This window comes from Hippocampus bargibanti, linkage group LG14 (assembly GCF_051943395.1).
Source record: "Hippocampus bargibanti isolate YZ-2025 linkage group LG14, ASM5194339v1, whole genome shotgun sequence".
In the NCBI taxonomy this organism is placed as follows: domain Eukaryota; kingdom Metazoa; phylum Chordata; class Actinopteri; order Syngnathiformes; family Syngnathidae; genus Hippocampus; species Hippocampus bargibanti.
The window spans coordinates 9,581,241-9,605,107 of record NC_142747.1 but is presented as its reverse complement, the minus strand read 5'-3'; the positions used below and the strand labels follow the sequence as shown (position 1 = coordinate 9,605,107).

The 23,867-nt window shown below is 41.4% G+C and overlaps 1 protein-coding gene across 1 annotated transcript in view; it reads left to right on the top strand.

Moving 5' to 3' along the window:
• The window catches only part of si (sucrase-isomaltase), a 53,773-nt gene that overhangs the window by 5,652 nt on the left and 24,254 nt on the right, over window positions 1–23,867 (top strand). Inside the window, exons 8-22 of the mRNA XM_089012984.1 lie at window positions 819–990; window positions 1,170–1,269; window positions 1,357–1,469; window positions 1,671–1,796; window positions 4,614–4,745; window positions 5,138–5,257; window positions 7,871–7,984; window positions 8,984–9,068; window positions 9,558–9,675; window positions 10,018–10,189; window positions 13,989–14,105; window positions 14,740–14,894; window positions 15,341–15,425; window positions 20,519–20,575; window positions 22,987–23,111. Of these exons, the coding sequence (XP_088869110.1) occupies window positions 819–990; window positions 1,170–1,269; window positions 1,357–1,469; window positions 1,671–1,796; window positions 4,614–4,745; window positions 5,138–5,257; window positions 7,871–7,984; window positions 8,984–9,068; window positions 9,558–9,675; window positions 10,018–10,189; window positions 13,989–14,105; window positions 14,740–14,894; window positions 15,341–15,425; window positions 20,519–20,575; window positions 22,987–23,111 (1,791 nt within the window). The remainder of the gene's footprint in view (window positions 1–818; window positions 991–1,169; window positions 1,270–1,356; window positions 1,470–1,670; window positions 1,797–4,613; window positions 4,746–5,137; window positions 5,258–7,870; window positions 7,985–8,983; window positions 9,069–9,557; window positions 9,676–10,017; window positions 10,190–13,988; window positions 14,106–14,739; window positions 14,895–15,340; window positions 15,426–20,518; window positions 20,576–22,986; window positions 23,112–23,867) is intronic.

Sequence of the window (23,867 nt, the reverse complement as noted above, 5' to 3'; positions counted from 1 at the left end):
AAACGGATATAAAATACAAACAACACGTCATGCTGTGTATACCGTAGAGCACAGGTGTCAAAGTCAAGGCCCGCGGGCCAAATCCGGCCCGCCACATCATTTTTTTCGGCCCGCAAAAGCAAATCAAACTTGTTAAATTCCATGATGATTGCTAAAATCTGAGCCAAAATGTCATATTTTTGGATGTCAACCACAATAAAAGTCATTATTCTTGACTTCAGATTTGAAAACGAGTTATTCATTAATTTGCTGTGTGCTCTATATGTAATATTTGAAGGGATTTAAACATTCTAATGGGTTCCCCAAATTCATAACGGCCCTCGAGAGGAAACCATAACTACAATGTGGCCCGCGGCAAAAAATGACTTTGACACCCCTGCCGTAGAGGTAAATCGCCAATGTCTGAGGAAAACTTTTGTCATTTGTGCAATTTTTTTATCCCTGGAGCACTTACAACCTTTTCACAATGATTCACCTTATAAATGATCACTACAGAATTCAAAAGAGGAATTGTTTGTTTGAAGGAATGCTTGAGTGTCCTGTGAAGTTTGCATGATCTTCCCGTTGCCTGCATTGGGTTTTCTCTGGGTTCTCCCATATTGCAAAAATAATTGTTTGGAAGTCAATTGATTGCTTTAAATAGTCCGTAGGTGTAATTGTGACTTTGAAAGGTTGCAGCAGTACTAGTATTCAGTCGAAAGGCTTACATTTTACACTGTATTTCTACGAGATTCGGCTCATTTGTACATTTGAATTCTAAACTTTCAGTTAAAAATTTGCCTAAAATTTTCCACTGGCTCGTCACTATTTAACAACAGGTTTGATACAACGATGGGACCGTTGGTGTTCGCCGACCAGCTCCTACAGCTGTCTGCAAAACTTCCATCCCATAATATTTATGGCCTTGGAGAGCACGTACACAGGCAGTTTCGCCATGACACAAACTGGAGAACGTGGCCCATCTTTACCAGAGATGCTTTCCCGAACGGGGTGAGAAAACTTTTAAATGAGCGAATATGTCAAATATGAGAAACAAAGCTAAAAGTTATTCTATATTAAACAAAGCTTAAGTGAAAACTCAAGTTAAAAGAAGGAGAAATAAGAATGGTTCTACATCTGTGTAACGTTGCTCTTCTGTGTTTGTTCAATATAATTATGTATTTTTCTAGGGCTCACACAATCTCTATGGACACTATCCTTTCTTCCTCTCTCTAGAAGACACGAGTGGAAAGTCATTTGGGGTCTTCCTCATGAACAGCAATGCAATGGGTAAAAAACGAGCAATATATATAAAAAAAAAGAGATGTCTCCTGAGCTAATTTGACTATTTTATTTCCGCACGTTGTCTATTTACAGAAGTGACTTTGCAACCTGCACCCGCAGTGACGTACAGAACAATTGGAGGAATCCTTGACTTCTATATTCTCTTTGGAGATACACCGGAACAAGTGGTGCAGGAGTTTCTTGAGGTGATACATACTTCGAACATTATGAAAACCAAATTCTAGCATTACAGACTATTATGTGTTTTGTTCAAATGCAGTTTTCACACAACTTCAATGGATTTTTCGCTTACCCACTTGTTTGGAACGAGGAGAGACTTCTATGAGCAGTCTATGGGTATAAACACATTTTCGACACTGACTTAAATTTACCAACTGTGCTTTCAGCTGATTGGCCGCCCTGTCGTTCCGCCCTACTGGTCGCTTGGATTTCAGCTTTCCAGGTGGGACTATGGTAGTTTGAGTGAAGTCAAGAAAACAGTGGAAAGGAATCGTGCAGTGGACCTTCCCTATGTAAGAATTTGTAATTTTCAGCTGGAAATTTGTATGTTGTTTCTGTGATTGCATTGTGAGTCCTTTCACATTTCAAAACAAGGACACTAAATTGTCATAAACATGAATGTGAATGGTTGTTAATCCACATTAAATTTGTCCATCCCAAAAATTTGTATCCGGACCATTCCACCCCATCTTTGCAAAGGATTATAGACTGAAACAGTATAAAAGTGGGAGAAAAACAACAACAAACATTTATTCGACTCACAAAAGTTCATCGACAGTGCCTAATACTTCCTCAACAGAATCGAAACAGAGTGACTATACCAACCGTAGTAACACCAATATGAATGAATTATTCTTCCCTGCCATCAACTCCACATATTTCCATGAAGTTAAAAAATAGGATGCATGAATGTATAACCTGCGTTCAAATCATGAAAATACCACTCCACTACTTACAATACTTTCTCCACTGCGAGACTAATAAGGCAAATCCAATCCAATCCAATACAAACATCATGTGTAAGAAGGTATGCGGCCAATGGTTTCTTGAGGAGCACAGAGAAAAAGCTTTCGGTGAAACCTATCAACAACCTTTGCGGCCTGTTATTATTTAACAGTTTACGCAAGGTGATACGCTTGCATGGGTCTGACATGTTACATCGCTGAGGCATGATGCAGAGGTGGAAGCAGCAGTTGTATAGACAGTCTGGGTGATAGTAATGGCCGTTCGCTTAGGCAAGGTGGTTCAGCTTTCTGCCCACTGATGTAGCTTCTGCTGAGCTCTTTTCAATTTCAAATGTGAGAGCTTTGGTTTTAAACTTAAAGTGAATGTCAATGCTTATCAAACATCAATCATCTTGATCAAAGTGTTAAACCTACTTCGGCTATCTCTCCTCTTCACTGGTGCTTGATAAACACCAGTTCGGTTCAAACATTTACTTTGATTTCGAAGTTGCTTGGCTCACACGAACTAACACCTCTTTTTAAATTAATTGATAAGGCAAACTCTTGACCTACACCTTCATACGTCATATCAGAATCAGAATCATCTATATTGCCAAGATTGTAGAACACACAAGGAATCTGTTTCCGGTAGAACACGCTGCACAAGTACCATCAGTATCATCATACAGTTCCATTTGGGCTACTGTTGAAAGAGTTAATGGCTTGGGGGAAGAAGCTGTTTAAATGTCTGCTAGATTTGGTGCGCATGGATCGGTAGCGCCTGCCTGAGGGGAGTTGCTGGAAAAGGTGGTGGGCAGGGTGCGGAGGGTCCAGTAGGATTTCCCGCGCCCTAGTTTGAATTCTTGCAGTGTGCAAGTCCTCGAGAGTGGGTAGTGTGGTGCCAATTATTTTTTTCCGCCGTCCTAACTGTCCGGTGAAGTCGGATTTTGTCCAATTTTGTGGCGGCCGCGTACCAAACGGTGATGGAAGAACACAGGATGGATTCGATGACAGCCGTGTAGAAATGTTGTAGCACCTCCTGTGGCAGGCCATGCTTCTTTAGCAGCCGCAGGAAGTACATTCTCTTTTGGGCCTTTCTCAGGATACAGTTGGTGTTGACCTCCCACTTCCTGTCCTGGGAGACTGTGATTCCCAGGAACTTGAAGGTCTCAACGGTTAACACGAAGCAGTTGGATAGTGTGAGGGGTAGCTGTGGTGATGGATGTTTCCTGAAGAACCATCTCTACTGTCTTGAGCGTGTTCAGCTCTAGGTTGTGACGGCTGCACCAGAGCTCCAGCTGCTCGACTTGTTGTCGGTACGCAGACTCGTCACCGTCTTTGATGAGACCGATGACCGTGGTGTCGTCAGCAAACTTGATGAATTTGACAGCTGGGTGCGTTGAGGTGCAGTCGTTCGTGTAGAGAGAGAAGAGCAATGGAGAAAGAATGCATCCCTGCGGTGGCTCCAGTGCTCGTGGTTCCTGTTGAGGATGATATATTTCCCAGTCTGACCTGTTGTGTCCATCCTGTCAGGAAGCTGAGGATCCACTGGCAGATCGTAGGGGACACACCAAGTTGGAGAAGTTTGGGGATGAGGAGTTCTGGGGTGATGGTATTGAACGCAGAGCTGTAGTCCACAAACAGGATCCTTGCGTAGGTTCCTGTGTTGTCAAGGTGTCTCGGTGTTGTCGAGGATGTGGTGCAGTCCGATGTTGACTGCATCCTCCACAGACCTGTTTGCCCGGTAGGCAAACTTAAGAGGATCTAGCAGAGGAAAAATATCACAAAATAGTATCACAACATCGGCGTTTGATCTGACAGTATTGTCACTAATCAACGTCTCGACGCCTTATCTGATTAGTAAACACAAAATACATCATCATAACTACGCTCAATCTTTTATATCCTGTGCATCCAAAGATTTCAGCATACATCTGCTTTCTCTTCTGTCAAAGGGAGGAATTTATGACCATTTAGAGAATTTTAAACATTGGATTGAAAGTGACTACAAGAAATAGAAATAGAAGTCAGAGTGAACAAGGTGTTCATGATTGCATATAAAATGCGTGTTTAGAAATGTGGAGGAAAAACTCTATGTGAATCTTAATCTTGATTGGTAACCAGTCCAGGGATGATGCATGGATTGAAATAACCACTGAACACTTTGCAGTCTTTGCAAGATGTCAAATGTGGTTTTAATCACTGACAGCTTGTCAGTTTGCACCCATGTTCCCTCAAAGCTAAGGGAGTGAGCAATTGCACACTTTTCTCACCCTTTCATGCAAACTCAGTGACATCAAACCAAATTATTTCCTTTTATATCACATCCTGCGGTCACACCTGAAGAATGTATTTCAAGAATGGCATGTTTTATCTGTTACGCAGGACATCCAGTATACCGACATTGACTACATGGAGGAGAAGAAAGACTTCACTTATGATCAAGTCAAGTTCAGGGAGCTGCCCCAGTTTGCCGATTACCTTCACGAGAAGGGACAGAAATATATCCTCATCCTGGTAGGAAACACCTCAGCGTCAATAAAGCAAAGTATTTATTTTATAGAGAGAAAGGGGGTGCATTTCAGAATAATGTAATTTCATAACAGCAGCAGAAATTATAATTGGTCTTTTTTAACGAAACAAATGTTATTTGTTCTTACTTTTTGTTAAGTGAAGTGATATAAGCAAAAACATCTAAATGACATTGACCAAATGACCTTGAGAGATGTAGTAACTTATTAACATGGGCAAAAACATAAAATCCTTGTTTGAGCTCTGACATGTCAATTATAACATTGACATATTTTGACTGTTACAAAATATTCACTTGATAACCAAATGATGCAGTTTTGTGAGTTGATGAATGCATTTCCCCCCTCATGGACCGACTGTATGTCTGTGTACACTAGGATCCGGCTATTGCCACCAGCAAAAGAGTCGGGGGTCTGCCATACAAGTCATATGACCGTGGGACTGAAAAGAAAGCGTGGGTCACTGAAAAAGATGGCAATACTCCTTTATTGGGAGAGGTAAGATGAAGATATGCTGATGATGCACAAAGCAATACAGGCTGTGGGCCAGTTATGATGTTCATATCTCCGTTCAATCGTGACTGCTTAATGAGTGCTTTGAATTAGCCATGTGTCCAAATGAAATGCGTAATTTATGTTCTGTATGCAAAATCAAGGTAAACAAGATCAGATAGGTGTGGAGATTAATATCACACTGTACGGGTTAATTACAAAATTGCAAATATGCACATTGCAATCAGCATCACAATTAATCAGGGACTTTCGTTCATTGTAGTTTATAGAGTTCACTGAACAATTTCATCACACGTCATCGACAAAATGCATACTGTGGCCTGCGACAAGCTAAAAGTGGCCGCAGAGTGGAAGGAATATGCGACATGCCTTTTTTAAGAGTTTGTACAACCACTCGGTGCGGAAACTCCGTTTTTGCAATCAGCAGCTTGAAATGTCCTCTCACAAGAAAGACACTGCCGATTGCAGTCAGAGTGCTTGATAAAATTGTGCCATAAACCAAAAATAGGTTAGCATGAACAAAAATCATGCCGTGTTTGGCACACGGAACATGACACAAAGCAATCAAAATAACCGATGGGTCTTTGTTGTTTTAATTTCAATTATAAAAACTGAAAATATAGATTGTTGCACTTACATCTGTATGATTATTCTGGCAATGACCAAAAATGACATTTTTATTCATTTCTTCATTTTAAAAACCCACTGGCCAAACATACAAGCACTCTAAAAAAATGCTGTAAATTCACAAGGCAATAGGATAGCCAAATGCCTTCCTCTGTTGATTTAAAATGTCCTTTACTAGGCCAAATGAGTCAAACAATGTGAGTGGAACAAAAAAAATGAAGCTAACAACAAGACAAGATGGATAAAACCAGATGGATAATACATAACACTTCTGTTCATAACACATCTGTGCCTGAACTAAAATTCCGTGTTAAAAGGATGATGGATTGACAGATGGGTCGTGCTAGTAGATGCATTTCAGTAGCTCATCTACCAAGCAAGTGCATTTGTGTGTACACTGATGTCTGGGTGACTAGTTTGTCCTAATTTCCATCAAACCATAACACACACTAATGGAAGTTCAAACCCCCAGTGTGCTTTTTTTTTCAAGCCATTCCCCCCGCTCAGCCTGTTTTTAAAAAGCTCATACCCGCTGTGAAGGGTAGATGTATGAGGGATAAACTTGTGCTGCTCTCATGGTTTTACTGCCTTCTTTTGATTATGCACACGATTAGATCCCTCCCACCGCTAATCGCCTTTTCATGCTGCTTATAACAGGTCAAACATATGCATTGATTCCACATTAGGATTTAATCTTAACATGTTCTGCATTACTGCTTCGTAGATTAAGCATAGAGCGATAGAGAGGGGTTTGGGGGGGGCGGGGGCACCGAAATACTGTGTAATGACATAGCTGCCGTTAGTTCATGAAGATGTGATTATGAGAGATCCTTGTGTGTCCAAATTAGGTAAATAGTAGAGTGAAGAGAAAAAAAACATAAGATAAACTTCGGAATTAAAACATTTTTTCTATAAAGACTTATCATCAGCCCTGCGATTGGCTGGCAACCAATTCAGGGTGTCCCCCGCCTCGTGCCCGAAGACAGCTGAGATAGGCTCCAGCAACCCCCGCGACCCTAATGAGGAATAAGCGGTACGGAAAATGAGATGAGATGAGACTTATCATCAATTTTTTTAGAGGGTGGGGTGGGGCGGTGAGTTGCTACAGTCATGTCTCATGAAAAAGAGCCATGTCTCACCCTCACCATTGGTCCATATCTGACTGCAACCAAAATAGAAAAAAATGTGCATCTGAGGCCCTACAAAAATAAGTCAAAACATTGTTACAACGGAGCTATAACAATAAATGAGTACACGACTAGTAAATTCTTATCCCTTCTACGACATGCATCTACTGTAGACTTTTATTGCACTTAAGTTTTGAAGGGGCAGTTCACATAAACTCATTAAAAGTACAACTTCATCCTACTTTGTACCCCCTGCCAACTCCCAGAAAAAAATACCCCTCTTTAAACTTGGAATATTACAGCATTATAGATAAGGAGTATAAAAACACACATATGCTATGGAGCTACAAAAGCTAAAAGATTTGGGCTGGGGAAAAAAATACAGGAAAAGGGAAGAAGCACTGATTTTAAAAAGTAGCAAGCACCAAACAACCTTGCGGTTCTGACCACCTGCCAGAAACATCTGGCTTAAAAGTAAAATGCGGTATGTGTGTGAGTCATCCCAAGACTTCTAACTACTTTATTGTTGAAGTAAGTCAGGGTGAAGTGAACAAACCTTGCGATTTACTATGTCCGCATGGACATTTCTCTCACATCAATTATACACTGTGACCAAGAAATAGAATCACTTTTATTCTTAGTGGATCATTTTCCTTGAGACATGATATACAAATGTACTCGGATCACATGGTCTCGTGAGCTCAAATACTTTATTTTAATCGATCATTGTTCATTCTTCAGGTTCTACCATAGCATTTTTTTTAAAACATTTTCAGAGTTCTGATTTTGTCAGAAGACAACACCACTGTTGCTGTTTACTCGACACTCTCTGAATCATTTCCAGGTTTGGCCAGGAGAGACCGTTTTTCCAGACTATACAAGCCAAAAGTGCATTGACTGGTGGGTTGACGAGTATGACAGATTCTCCCGGGAGATTAAACACGATGCCCTGTGGATTGTGAGTTTGGACATTTGGATTCAGTAATTGAATGTTGAAAGTAAAGACGCTCCCCACCTTACAAACGAGATACGTTCCAAGCGTTTGTTCGTAAGGTGAATTTGTTCGTAAGTTGCTTCAGTGTTATATTTTGATTAGAATGTATGTTTAAGTCAAACACTGAATGGGGAAGTATAAAAGACAGACGCTCTAACAGTCGTAAAATAAATTCACACCTACTGTCGGACGATGACTATATCCTTCGGTCATCAGTAAGCCATTACTGAAGCTGCTGGAATGTAATCACTGAATTACGTGCCAGCAACCATTACCTTGTGTTATGCATCACATCCTCCTGGAGCGTCACCTGGGGAGATGGATTTCCTCCCCGCTCACATACTCTACACAGCCAATCGTAAGCGAGCTCACTGCCTCCACCTCGGAGCATCAACTGGAAAGAGGGATTTCCTCCCTGCCCACATACTCTACACAGCCAATCAGCAAGCTCGGTGGATCGGGGCCTGAACTCATTGGTAACACTTCAGAATAGCAAAGCACAGTACACAGCCAATCGCAAGCGAGCTCAGCCGGAAAAAGGTGCGCAATACAAAATCTAATTTACAGTATCTCTGTCCGAACATTTTTCGATATACCCGCCAACATGTTCGTATTTCCCCTTGTTCCTAATTTGAATGTCCGTAAATCGGGAAGCATTCGTAATTTAAAATGAAACCATGAAGTTATGAGTATAAAACGACATACAAAGTCAGAGTCAAACTACAGTAAAGTCTCGTTATATCGATATTCAAGGGAGTCGGAAAAAATATCGATATAACCGGGACTATCGATATATCCGACCCTGTTTGCATGTAATTTTCTCCGTGCGTGCATAGAAATAGTATCGATATAACCGGGACTATCGATATATCCGATATCGATATAACGAGACTTTACTGTATTTGGTTACACACCTTCTTCTGAAGTGCAAAAAAAATAAATAAACACAAAATACTGTTGCAGGACATGAATGAAGTGGCTAACTTCAAGAAGGGCTCAACTAAGGGCTGTGCTGATAACAACTTGAACTATCCTCCATATACTCCAAGTAAGTGACTCGATCCACCCATCTTATATCTGTAAATCCATCTACCTCATTTCAGCTCTTCAAGTGCCTGTCTCCTGAGTCGTGTTCACCCTTTCCATTCGATTACTCAAGTGATCATGCAAACAATGTACAATGGTGTGCTGTATACATTAACGACCATTTTATGCAAATTCTGATAAACACACCTACCATAATCCCCAATACACTGATTATTTTGGTCTGCCTTGTACCCGTTAATCTGGTTGATTCATGTTTCACATTTGAATGGGTCAAGTGGAAGTGGTGTACAAACATCCAGATTTGCAAAATACAAAAGAAAATATTCATTGTTCTTATTCCGATTGACTGGGTCTTCCCATTAGCAGGAACAAAAACAGTTAATCACGTGATTCAAAGGAACACTTGAATGGTCATCTAGGTGTCCAAAATTCATTCCATAAATATATGAATCTGTTTCTGTCCATCATTTCTATGCATGTCCCCTAACAGAGATTCTGGATGAGGTGATGTATAGTAAGACTCTGTGTATGGATGCCAAGCAAGCCTGGGGGAACCACTATGATGTTCACAGTCTCTATGGCTACTCCATGGTACTGGCGACTGAAAAGTGAGTGCAGAATCAATGTTTGTATTTTGCAAACTTTTGCTTTGACATCCCTTGAGATCAATGAAGAATTTGCATGAAAACACAACATCAGATTACAAAAATAGTGCAATGTACATTTTGATAGGGTACTGATTGTTGTTTTAAATGAATGAGAGCAATTATTTTCCTTTTGGCTTTGCACCGACAACAAAGGGACACAAGAATGTTAAAATCGCATCCTCGTGAGGGGCATGACTTTGCATCAACAATCACAATCTCTGGCTGTGTATGCAACCACGCCACCTGTCCTTATTCCATTAGCCATTATCTTTGACCTATATGCCTTTTTATTCTGTTCCTCAGGGCACTGCAGCGTGTGTTTGGTGGCAACCGTACTCTGATGCTGACCCGCTCGTCCTTTCCAGGTGTTGGGAAATATTCAGGTCATTGGCTGGGGGACAATGCTGCCAACTGGAACGACATCAAATGGGCAATCCCCGGCATGCTGGAATTCAGTCTGTTTGGAATTCCATATGTGAGTTCTGAACTTTCACTCAAGATCATTGTGCTATTATCGGTGTCTGAAACTCATGACAAAAAGTGAGTGGACACCCGTCCAGACAACTCTGAAAAGTTGCTAGCCTGGCCATAAAGTTGCCTGCCCGATTTTTCACAAATTGAAACACAATAAGATGACTAATCACAAAAAAAAAAACAATTAAGGAAGTACAGTGAGACCTCGGTTTACGAACCCCTTGGCTTACGAACTTTTTGGCTTACGAATGTTACATTTATGAAAATTTTACCTTGGCAGACAAACTATTTTTCGGGATACACACGGAGCTGCCAAGATGAGTGATGTGTCGTTCGCGAGCGAGCCCGTTCTAACAAGAAAATGGTGGCCACCGTGTTTGTCCTCTATTCCCTGCCCCCAGTCTTCGGTTAAAGCCACGTGATTGGTCAAGAACGCAGCAGTGGGAGATCGGGTTACAGACAGAGAGAGAGTAAGGCCGTTCTCCAAAAAACAAAATGGTGTCTTCGGTTAAAGCCACGTGATTGGTCAAGAACCCAGAAGTGTGGGGCGGGGGTTAAACATTAAAGAGACAGGAAGACAGAGAGAGTGAGAAAACACACACGAAAGAGAGATGACAGAGCTTGAAACAAAAAAAAAAAAAAGTGTGAGAGTGTGAGAATAGTCAGAAAATGGATAGCAAACAGTTAAAATATATGGGACATTTTAACTGTTTTATATCCATTTTCTCACTATTCTCACACTTTTGGTCAGGCTCCACAAATAACCCGCACAAGTCATCTGTACACTTAATGCAAAAAGCTATCAAACCAGCTAAACAGATCACAATTGATGAAGAACTAGATACAATTATCACAGAGAAAGCACGTAGAAGGGATCATTCCTCAAGATGGTGAAAGTAGCCTATGTTCCTCATCAAGTGTTTAATGCTGAGGAAACCGGACACTCCATTCGATCAAGCCATTAACAACCATCACAAAGGTAAATAACATGACTTTACTGTACAGTACAGTTTATTTCTTTAATCATAATACTATAGCACATTTATAATACATAAAATAAGGTATATTTTGTGTAGTTTTAAGGCTTATAAAATTAGAAAGTAGAAAATTATGTTTTATGGGGACCTGGGAACGGATTATTCTCATTTTAATGGTTTCCGATGGGAAATTAATTTTCGGGATATGCAATTTTCACCTGACACACTCTGTCTGGGAACCAATTAAGTTCGTAAGCCATGGTCACACTGTATTTACCGCCAATGCTCCCTTGCTTAATTTATGGTCAATATCTCTTGCTGAATATTTTGCTCCAGTTCCATGTGGACTCCTCTTTCTAAGCGGCTTTCAAAACTCTCAAGTAGGCAGGCGCTACCGATCCATGCGCACCAAATTCAGCAGACATTTAAACAGCTTCTTCCCCCAAGCCATTAACTCTTTGACCAGTAGCCCGAATGGAATTGTATAGTGGCTCTTTCGATGAGAAGGTTTCTTCAGCCGTCATCTGTACAAATTTGAAGGTTTCGGACGTTTCGCCTCCTATCCAAGAGGCTTCGTCAGCGAACTAAAGTCTGACTGGTCGTATCGGCCCTATTTATATATCCCTATTTTGCCAGCAGACAAGGGTAGGTGTACAGTGCTTCTCAACACATCGGATTAAGAAGACAAAATAAATAGGTTAATCAGTGATTCTTCCACTTATGACCAACTAAACAGGGACCCTTCGAATAGATACAAGAAAGAAATGATCGACTGTCTCCAAACGTTAGAGAAAGGAAAACATATAGACAAACAGATGTATTTTAGATTATACCCGGGGGAGGCCACACCATGTATCTGTGGCCTGCCAAAAATACATAAAGAAGGGTTCCCCCTCAGACCTATTGACTCCTCTACATACAATGTAGCCAAATTAAAAACTATCTTAGCTCCGTTGGTTGGTAACACAGAATATCACGTAGAGAACACCACAGGGTTTGTAGAGAAGATCAAATACCTCATATTGGAACCTGAGGAAACATTGGCATCTTATGATGTGACTTCTCTCTTTACATTTGTCCCAAGCCCAGCACCAGTCTCAGTGGTGAGGACGAGACTGCTGGCGGACGTTTCTCTGCATGAAAGAACCAAACTTAAACCGGACCACATCTGCCAATTATTGGAAATCTGCCTTAATACTAAAAAAATTCAATTTAGGGAGAAATTTTACAAATAAATTCAAGGTTGTGCTATGGGTTCACCAGTTTCACCCATCGTGGCTAATCTGTAAATGGAAGAGATGGAGAAACAGGCACTCACATCCTTCCCGGGGACAAAGCCTACACACTGGTTTAGATATGTGGACGATACTTTTGTCATAATTACAAAACAAGAAATTCAATCCTTCACAAATCACCTCAACTCGGTAGACATAAACATTAAATTCACGCAGGAAGGCTACGCACACTGACCAATACTTACTTTTCGATTCTAACCACCCTTTACAACACAAACTAGGAGTTATCAGAACCCTCCAGCATAGGGCTAAACTAATACCAACAAGCGTTGAAGGTAGAGAAAAGGAGTCAAAACATATCAGGAGAGCTCTCACAAACTGCGGGTACCCTCAGTGGTCATTTAACAAATGTCAGAAAGAAAGAATAGGGAATGAAACCAAAAATTCTGAAGATACAAAAAGGTGAGGAGTATCAGTACCTTACATTGCAGGAGTTTCTGAAAAACTACAAAGAGTCCTTTGGCAACACAAAATTCCTACTTATTTCAAACCGATAAACACTTTTAGGCAAAAATTAGTGCATCCAAAAGACAGGCTGTCAAATGAAAAACAAAGTAATGTAGTTCATTCAATAAATTGTAAGAATGAAAATTGTAAAGAGCAGTACAAGTAAACAAATTCTCAAAAAAAAGTCTTCATCAACATCGAAGGGATAATCCTAGTGGGCCTCAATCGGCAGTACATATGCACCTAAAAGCTAGAAACCACTCATTTGACGACGATGATGTTAAAATCTTAGCGAAAGAACATAGATGGTTTGAAAGGGGAGTAAAAGAAGCGATTTTCATAAAACAACTAAATCCTTCATTAAACCAGTTTGGTGGGGTGAGGTTCAATTTGGATCGTTCATACAATAGCCTGCTTAGGCAACATAGGATTAGTAATACTGATGAGTTGATACCGGTCGAAGTGGGGCAATCAAGTCAGAACAATAGGAACAATCAGTGGAGCTGCAGGGAGTAGTCCTCTGCTCCCCCCAACCTGAGAGCAGGCACCTATCATAGCAGAGTCCGGCACCGCCATGTCTGGACAGTAGGATTATATATATCGGGCCTAAACTACCAGTAAGACTTTAGTTTGCTGACAAAGTTTCTTGGAAAAGAAGCGAAACATCCGACACCTTCAAAGAAGTACAGATGACGGCTGAAGAAAACTTTTCATCGATGGACCACTCCTGTACGACTGAGAGCTTACACAGACGTCTTCTCAGAAAGGTCCATAAAGCAAAGTTGGTACATTATAGGGTCCAGAAAACAAGCACCTCAGCAATTTCCAGTACATAACTGTCCAATGTTTCCTCAAGTAGTGGATTATTTTTCCTGTCTGCCTGTATTTCCTGAAGTATTAAATTATATAGTTATTGGTTAGGCCAAATCATTCAAAATTGAAAAATTTCCACTGTGCTGGACTATGTCCAAATACCTATGGCCATCATCTTAACATTACGGATGTTTTTTTTTTATCCCCGGAAGAAAGCAAGATTAATCAAGAATAAAGATTTGACATTCAATGTGTTCATACATTTCAGATTGGAGCTGACATCTGTGGATTTTTTGATGACTCAAGTGAAGAATTATGCCGTCGCTGGATGCAAGTGGGAGCTTTCTATCCATTCAGCCGCAACCACAATGCCCAGGGCTACAGGGTAGAGTGCTCTTGAGTCATGTTGCACTTTTCTTGTTTTATTTAAACCATCTATTTGACATATACTGTATATTATATATCACATAGAATGAAATGTTTTCATATCAACGATTATTAAGAAGTGGAAGGTGTTGGGAATTTATTGGCAACATTATTTATCCCTAAAACAACTAATTATTCATTCATAGAGGAGATTGGGGAATTTGGAAATCATTTGTTCAAACATAAGGATTGACTTTGAGATTATATCATTGGATTTGTGGCTGCATGTTTTGGACATTCGGATGAAGAGAGGGGCTGTCAACTGATCACCACCTGGTAGTGATTTGGCGGGGAAAGATGCCGGTCAAACCTGGCAGACCCAAATGCATTGTGAGTGTTTGTTGGGAGCGTCTGGCGGAAGGAATTTCAACGCCAACACTGCTTTTCGCATAACAAAAAAATAAGATATTTTTCTTTCTTTTTTTTGTAAACCTTTTACAAAAAAAAATAGCCATTTGTAGACATGACAAATGTAAGGCAACTAGCAAGACCGGCTTGTAGGTACATGCAAGTGCTTCCCCCTTAAACAAATCAGAGGGGAAGTAAGGTTATCTCTGGTCAAATCCGGTTTCAGTAATTGGTGTTGTCTGCAGCCTCAGGATCCTGCAGCATACGGGATGGGCTCAGCTCTGGTGGAGAGCTCCAAACACTACCTGAGGATTCGTTACACACTGCTGCCGTACCTCTACACACTTTTCTTCAAAGCCAGCACCACGGGGGAGACCGTAGTACGTCCCCTCATGCATGAGTAAATCATTTTCCATTTTGTTTATCCCATATAACACAAATGGTACTTCCAGGAAATAAAAACAAGTTATATTCAGAAGAATATGTGTATTAAGATTCCTGGATGCATTTATTTTAAAATACAAACACAGTTAACTATATATCATCTATATAATAGGGTATTCATTATTTAGGTGTGTTATAAAACCCCTATATGTTTTTAATTCGAGAATATGTTCTAATATTTTTCCACCATTCTTATGCTCTTAGGAAAACATTATTCAATAGTTCATTGACTGGCAAATACAATTCAACGCTGTTTTCTTGTATAATCTTTGTGTTGAATATTTCTTTCATAACTTTGCTGCTGTGAAATGTAAATTTCTCCACTGCGAGACTAATAAAGGCAAATCCAATCCAATATACTACGTGACCGATATTTCACTCTTGTTCACTCTTGCTTTTAAGGTTTTACTCAGACAGTGCCACCTGGGGTGTGGATCGTCAGTTTCTCTGGGGGAAGCACCTGCTCATCACTCCCGTGCTGGACCCGGTTAGTCGACACAATCCACAAACAATTGCACAATCACACATGTCCTTGGACCTTTCACGACAACCACTGAACCCTAGAGACCCCGGACAGTTCAAATAAGACATGTTTAATACCATACGTATGTGCCATACTCTCTCTCTCTATCTATCTGTCTCTCTCTTCTTCACCCACACACGCACACACACGCACACACACACACACACACACACACACACACACACACACACACACACACACACACACACACACACACACACACACACACACACGCACACACACACACACACACACACACACACACACACACTGACCTCCACCGGGAAAACATGACACGGGATTTGCTTTGTTGCCCTCCCCTCCTCTCATCCCTCTTTCTTCCTCTTTCATACTCTCCCTCCTTTCTCTCAGCTCTAATGAGAGCACTGACCTCATTACAAGCAGATTAGAAGTGTAGATGGAAGTGTGTGTCTGTACACGAGTGTGCAGAGTAATGTGCAATTTGTAAGTTTCCTGTACTGGGCTGCGCTGTAGAGGCATCTGTATGTGCATGGATACTGCCAATTCTGGTCGTGTCAAAGTGGCCTGATTAATGAGCACTTTAAAATGTCCCCTGGTTAATTATGGATCGTAAATTGGATTCAAAGGTGTATCAAGTTATTTCAGTTGGTGTGGTTGCAGAAAACTTCCATCCAAAACCATCCAAAACCATCCATCCATCCATCCATCCATCCATCCATCCATCCATCCATCTTCCTTATGGATTTCACCTAACATAAACATATATTCATAAAAAAATGTCACAACTATATCAGCACTCCAGACACATTTTTAGTAGGCTAATAACCCTAAACCAGTGGCTCATAACCTGGGGTCGATTGAACTCAAGGGGTTCGGCAAATCAGTCTCAGGGGAAATGGGGGGCGTCTACGCACTGCTATATTGGCAGAAGCTGTTAATTTAGGGCAGCTGAAGCTAAAATTTCATTTAATTATGGTTCAAACACATCTGCAACAACACAAGTTTTTCTTGACTTCTTTCAACAGAGGTTGTATGGCTGGAAAGTACGCATGATTACAAACATGTAAAATGTTGCCATTGATTGTCAAATTTAAAGGACAACCGACATCACTTTTTTGTTTCCTAACTGACATCACAAAAACGTTTTGTAGCATCTAAAATACTAAAAACATGCAGTATGATATTTTTAGTCAAACGCAAAACACCAATAAAAATGACTTAAAATGTCCAAAATCTGCAAAAAAATTTAGCTGCGAATTGGGCATTTTCAGAAAGTCCCGCCCCCAGTTCGTGACGTCACGCCAAGACGTCTTGCATTGCTCGAGAATCAAAACAATGGCTTCAGATTCGGAGAATAGGCTTTCTTGTTACACATCCAGTTATGAATATGATTCAAATAGTTCTGAAGAGGAAAGCATACATGTTTGCAATTGATTAAATAATTTATTCCGTGCCATTTTGTGTCAACATTGGGGGGAAATGTATCACCAACCAAGAGGCAGAAAGTGGCGAATAAGCTCCGTGTGAGGAATTAATCAGCCCGTTTCCACAGGCTGATAAATTCCTTACATGGAGCTTTGTCACCCTCTTCTGCCTCTTTTTGGTGCAATACAACGTTTTCAGACCACACAAGTACAGCAAAATGCATTGACGTGATGGAAAGACTGCTACAATGTGTCATTTTTTCGGTCAGGGGCGTTCCTTCAGTTACATAGGGTGAGGACTCTTCACCAACTCAAAAACAAGACTTCCGGAATGTTCAGTGAGAGTCTTAAAACGTAAAATATAGCTATACGCGGTGGGATCTTTGTAAAATATGCTCAGTAGAAGTCATTTGAAGCGATTTTACAAATTATGAACACAACTTGTCCGGAGATGCCGGTTGTCCTTTAAAGTCTGACATCTTTGAATCTCACGGGTGTCACAATGCATGGTGGTGCTGGTGTACCCCAATTATTGACCAAAGATTGAGGAATCAAAAACAAAGTCCTGAATCAAAAACAAAGTCCTGAAAATAAAAAATAATCAAAGTACCAAACTAAACCCATAGACGAAGCAAACAGGAACGATGACATAAACCAACTTCACAGAACAAACAAACAATGACCCGAAACTGAGTGCTCGGGCCCGGGAGTCCTTTTAAAGCCATCATCACTTAATGACCAACAGCGCCACTTGTTGGTCCCAAAGAGAAAGATGACAGCAAGTAGGCCAGCAGAGTACCTGTACCCTCCAAGCCACTGTCTTCAAATGTTGAAGTAATAATAGGCAGCGACTGCACAATTTACAGTGACAGACCATCCTCTTCTTTATCTCTCTGCAGGGCGTCATCGTAATGGCCGGTGTATTTTACGCCTGTCAGCGGCTCAGCCACTATTTTTTTCCATCAGGGAGGCTGCAAATGCAAAATGTTATAATTAAACTTTATTGTGGGCAGAGAACTGAGGACGAAGTAATGAAAGACCTCATTCCCACTTGTTCTGTTTCCCACACCTTCATTTTCAATCTTACATTAACTTTAATTCACTCTCTTTCTTGGTTCATCATTCCGTCCATCTGCCTGTCCATTGCTCCAATGATGTTCAAGCACAACGCTTCAGATCAGTCGCTGGACTAACCTTGATCTCTGAAAAACAGAGTTGATGTATTGACTTGCATCACATCACCGCGACTGCGGCGTTTTGGAAATTACAATATTACAACTATACTGTATGATCATATTTTAATGTAGCCACAAGGGGGCACAAGCCAGTGTCTTGTTGTGCCGGTCCCAAGCCCGGATAAATACAGAGGGTTGGGTCAGGAAGGGCATCCGACGTGAAAAAAAATGCCAAAACAAATATGCGAATCAAACCTCTGAATCCCATATCGGATCGGTCGAGGCCCGGGTTAACAACGGCCGCCATTGGTACTGTTGACCTTCAGGGTGCCAGTGGAAAATGGACTACTGTTGGTCGAAGAAGGAGAGGAGAGAGGTGTGCCCGGAGGAAAAGAGGATGAAGGCACTCGGCACTCGGGCCTGATGATTTACCAATTGAGGTATGGAAGTGTCTTGGAGAGGTGGTGGTGTTCCTGCCTGGGTTATTTAACAAAATCTTAGATGGTGAACAGATGCCCGAAGAATGGAGACGAAGTGTACTCGTGCCCATTTTTAAGAACAAAGGAGATGTGCAGAGCTGTACTAACTACAGAGGAATAAAGTTGATGAGCCATACAATGAAACTCTGGGAAAGAGTAGTTGAAGCTAGACTAAGAGCAGAAGTGAACATTTGTGAGCAGCATTGCTTCATGCCAAAAAAAGAGTACGACAGATGCAGTGTTTGTTTTAAGAATGCTGATAGAGAAGTACAGAGAAGGTCAGAAGGAATTGCATTGTGTCTTTGTAGATCTGGAGAAAGCGTATGACAGGGTGCCCAGAGAAGAGCTGTGGCATTGCATGAGGAAGTCTGGAGTGACGGAAAAGTATGTCAGAGTAGTGCAAGACATGTATCATGACTATTGGACAGTTGTGAGGTGTGCTGCGGTGTGACCGAGTAATTCAAGGTGGAGGTGGGACTCCACCAGGAGTCAGCTCTGAGCCCCTTCTTATTTGCTATGGTGATGGACAGGCTGACAGACAATGTTATACAAGAATCTCCTTGGACCATGATGTTTGCAGATGGCAACGTGATCTGTAGCGAGAACAGGGAACATGTGGCGGAGAAACTAGAGGTGTGGAGATATGCCCTGGAAAGGAGAGGAAAGAAGATCAGTCGCAGCAAGACGGAATTTATGTGTGTGAATAAGAGGGATCCAAGTGCAAGAGTGATGCTACAGGGAGAAGAGATAAAGAAGGTGGAGGATTTTAAGTATTTGGGGTCAACTGTCCAGAGCAATGGAGAGTGTGGAAAAGAGGTGAAGAAGCGTGTCCAGGCAGGCTGGAGCGGCTGGAGAAAAATGTCAGGTGTGATGTGTGATAGAAGAGTTTCAGCTAGGATGAAAGGAAAAGTGTATAAACAGTGGTGAGACCAGCCAGGATGTTTGGACTGGAGACAGTACCACTGAAGAAAAGACAGGAAGCAGAGCTGGAGATAGCAGAGCTGAAGATGATGAGGTTTACTTTGGGCGTGACCAGGTTGGATAGGATCAGGAATGAGTACATTCGAGGGACAACTCATATTAGAGGCTTTGGAGAGAAAGTCAGAGAGGCCAGACTGAGATGGTTTGGACATGTCCAGAGGAGAGAGAACGAGTATATCGGGAGAAGGCTGCTGAATCTTGAACTGCCAGGCAGGAGACCGAGAGGAAGACCGAAGAGCAGGTTTATGAATGTGGTCAAAGATGACCTGAAGGTAGCTGGTGTGAGAGAAGAGGATGCACAAAACCGGGATAGATGGAGGACATTGATTCGCTGTGGCGACCCCTGAAGGGAAAAGCCGAAAGGAAAAGAAGATGACTGTATAATCGTATTTTTATTGTTTAGTTATCGGTAAAAAAAACATCCAAACAAAAAATAAAACACACTGCTAAAGCTAGAGAGATGACACTTGACATGCTTTTGGTCGGCACTGTGACTCAACAGCAATTGACCTAATGTTATTAATGATTTGGTGGGTTAGGGTGACTCCTTCCTTCAATGCACTTTGTGTACTGCCTTCCTCTCTGTCAGTCAGAGCCAACGCTATGAACAGCCTGGTGCTCTTCTGTCGCGTGTGCGAGCAGCCATCTTGAGCCATCAAAAAAAAATGTCAACAGATGTCATTGAATGTGGTGTTTCACATCATGAGTTCCATCATATTGCTGCAAACTGAAATGTCATGAGAAGCTGTGTAGTACCTACACTGCAAAATGTTTAAAACGACTTTTCTGAGATAATTGATTCTCAGGATGCTCACATTGTTTAAATGATTCCCTTGTGGTGTAACTTTAGTGGTGACCATCTTGGCTTTTAAGATTATTATCGGCAGATGGGCAGCGAGTTAAAGATTAAGGAATTACTCTTTGCTCCCTGTAATTCAAATCCCAAAACTATGAATGGAAGAAAACATGTTGAAACTTAAATTTGCTTATACGTGACAAACACTCTTTTTTCCCAGGGTGTGGTTATGGTGAATGCATACATCCCGGATGCATTGTGGTATGACTACGAGACGGTAAGACATTTTGAAATACAAGTTCTATTGTACCCTGCATCACCTTTTTTATGATCAAATGAATGCAACATGTTTATTTTGGAGGGATAATTTACTGACATTCTTGAAATGTAATTTGAATGAATGTAATCTAATGCAGCAAGCTCTTATAAATATACACAACTTGACCTATTGATCTATAAATATTTTTGTGTATACTGTATTAATGATCACACCTCAAAAGTTAGATTGTTTAAGGGTGACCGAGCTGCCGCTATTTAATGATCATTGTAAAAAAGAAATAAAAAAGTAGCGATTTTTCAAATGTCGGTGGGGCTAAATTAGCATCTCCTTGATACAGCCTTAACAAAGAGTAAATATCATAAACTGTCTCAAAAGTAGAAACTGATCATGAATAGGCCGTCATCTGTACAAATTTGAAGGTTTCGGACGTTTCGCCTCCTATCCAAGAGGCTTCGTCAGCGAACTAAAGTCTGACTGGTCGTATCGGCCCTATTTATATATCCCTAATGTCCAGATATGGCGGCACCGGACACAGCTATGATAGGTCCCTACTCTCAGGATGGGGGAAGCAGAGGACCACTCTCTGTGGCCCCACTGATTGTTCCTATATTCCTGACTAACGACTGGCCTATTTGCCCCACCCCCACCGGTATCACCTCATCAGCCTTACGAATGTTGCCTAACCTGTTTTGCCTAAGCAGGCTATTGTAGGAACGATCCGAATTGAACCTCACCCCACCAGACCGATTTAATGAAGGATTTTGTTGTTTTATAAGAATCACTTCTTTTACCCCCCTTTCAAACCATCTATGTTCTTTCGCTAAGATTTTAACCTCATTGTCGTCAAATGAGTGGTTGCTAGCTTTTAGGTGCAAATGTACTGCCGATTGAGGCTCACTTGTATTATCCCTGCGATGTAGATAAAGTCTTTTTTTGAGAATTTGCTGAGTCTCCCCAATGTACTGTGGGTACACAACTGAGGGTACCCTCAGTGGTCATTCAACAAATGCCAATAAGAAAGAATAGGGAATGAAACCAACAATTCTCAAGATACAAAAAGGAGAGGAGTAGTAGTACCTTACATTGCAGGAGTTTCTGAAAAATTACAAATAGTCCTTTGGCAACACAAAATTCCTACATTTTAATGAAGTTTTTTTATATACACACACGCGCACACACACACACACACACACACACACGCATCCACAGCACTGCATAAAATGGCACACACCTCGGTGGGAACAGAGGAAAAAGAAAATTAGAGCATCATATGAGAGGAGAACAGAACCTAGAATAGAATGCTGAATAAAATGAGATTGAGAGAAGATCCTTTTAAATTGTTTTGGCCCGCTATAAAAGTTCAGGCCTCGGGAGATCAGAAATGAAGTGCGCACTATCCAGGCCTCTGCAGCAACAAGAGTGAGAGCAACTGAAGAGGACTCCTCAAAAAGCGTTTTAATAAAAGGAAGCTACATTTGTATGCAAAGAAAAATCATTTAGTGTCCTGGTAGCGTCTTCTCTTCGATAAAAACGTTTCTTCAGCCGTCATCTGTACTTCTATGAAGGTGTGGGACGTTTCGCTTCTTATCCAAGAAACTTCGTCAGCAAACTAAAGTCTTACTGGTAGTTTAGGCCCTATATATATATAACCCTACTGTCCAGACATGGCGTTGCCGGACTCTGTTATGATAGGTCCCTGCACTCAGGTTGGGGGGAGCAGAGGACTACTCCCTGCAGCTGCTCCACTGATAGTTCCTGTCGTTCTGACTAACGACTGGCGTGATTGCCCCACTTCGACCGGTATCACCTCATCAGTATTACTAATCCTAGTGGGCCTCAATCGGCAGTACATATGCACCTAAAAGCTAGCAACCACTCATTTGACGACGATGATGTTAAAATCTTAGCGAAAGAACATAGATGGTTTGAAAGGGGAGTAAAAGAAGCGATTTTCATAAAACAACTAAATCCTTCATTAAACCAGTTTGGTGGGGTGAGGTTCAATTTGGATCGTTCATACAATCGCCTGCTTAGGCAACATATGATTAGTAATACTGATAAGGTGATACCGGTCGAAGTGGGGCAATCAGGCCAGTCGTTAGTCAGAACGACAGGAACTATCAGTGGAGCAGCTGCAGGGATTAGTCCTGGGCTCCCCCCAACCTGAGAGCATGGACCTATCATAGCAGAGTCCGGCACTGCCATGTCTGGACAGTCGGGATATATATAGGTCCTAAACTACCAGTAAGACTTTAGTTTGCTGACGAAGTTTCTTGGATAAGAAGCGAAACGTCCGACACCTTCAAAGAAGTACAGATGACGGCTGAAGAAACCTTTTCATCGATGGACCACTCCTGTACGACTGAGAGCTTACACAGACGAACGTCTTCTCTTGTTTTATCAATCAGATGAAGCCATTGGCAGTGCGCGGACAAAACATTCAGCTGCATCTACCGGGTGACAAGCTTGGTTTACACATAAGAGGCGGTGCAGTTCTCCCAACGCAAAAACCAGCTGTAACCACCACGTACAGGTACAGACTCTGAAAACACTTTAAATTTAAGAAGAGCAACCCACCTCCCTCCTCCGGGGTGCGGCTGTCGGCGGTCTTGAGAGCCTCCATGACCAATATGGGCATTTAGGGTCTTAAACTAGGAGAAAGCTCCTTATCTTGACAGAAGAATTCATTAGGGGAATACAAAAGATGGAAGCCTCATCCATAGACTTGAGGATGACAATTACAAATTTTTGGCAAGGCCCGACATATAACTATAAATTGTCCAGGCATTGGACGCTTTTGACCATGTTGATGGTCTTGGAAAGACTGATGAACATTTATTAGAAAATGTGACATTCCCATTACATTCGGGGTCAGTGAGTCACCAGCACATTGAGTGTTCCATCGTATCCAAGTATCAGATTACCCGTGGCAAACTTGAACATCTAGAAGATTGTCTCTCTTGGAAAAGGTGGGAGATGCCGCTGGGAGAGGGGGATCTGGCTAGCACGAATCACCCTGCTCCCTTGATGACACTTGCATAAGATGCAAAAAAAAAAAAAAAAAACTACACAATTGTTTATGCCTAAAATTGTTGGGAAACAAATGGATCCAGACAATATGCTGTATATATTAACATGGAGGTGCTTTTTAATCAATGTTTGGTCATCTGAAGGCTTGCCAAGAACTGTAGCTTTCCCACAAATCGGAATTATTCATCAGACGTATCTCACATTGGAATATTAACAACAAAAAGAGGAAATATCAACTGACTACAGATTGAACGGTCAA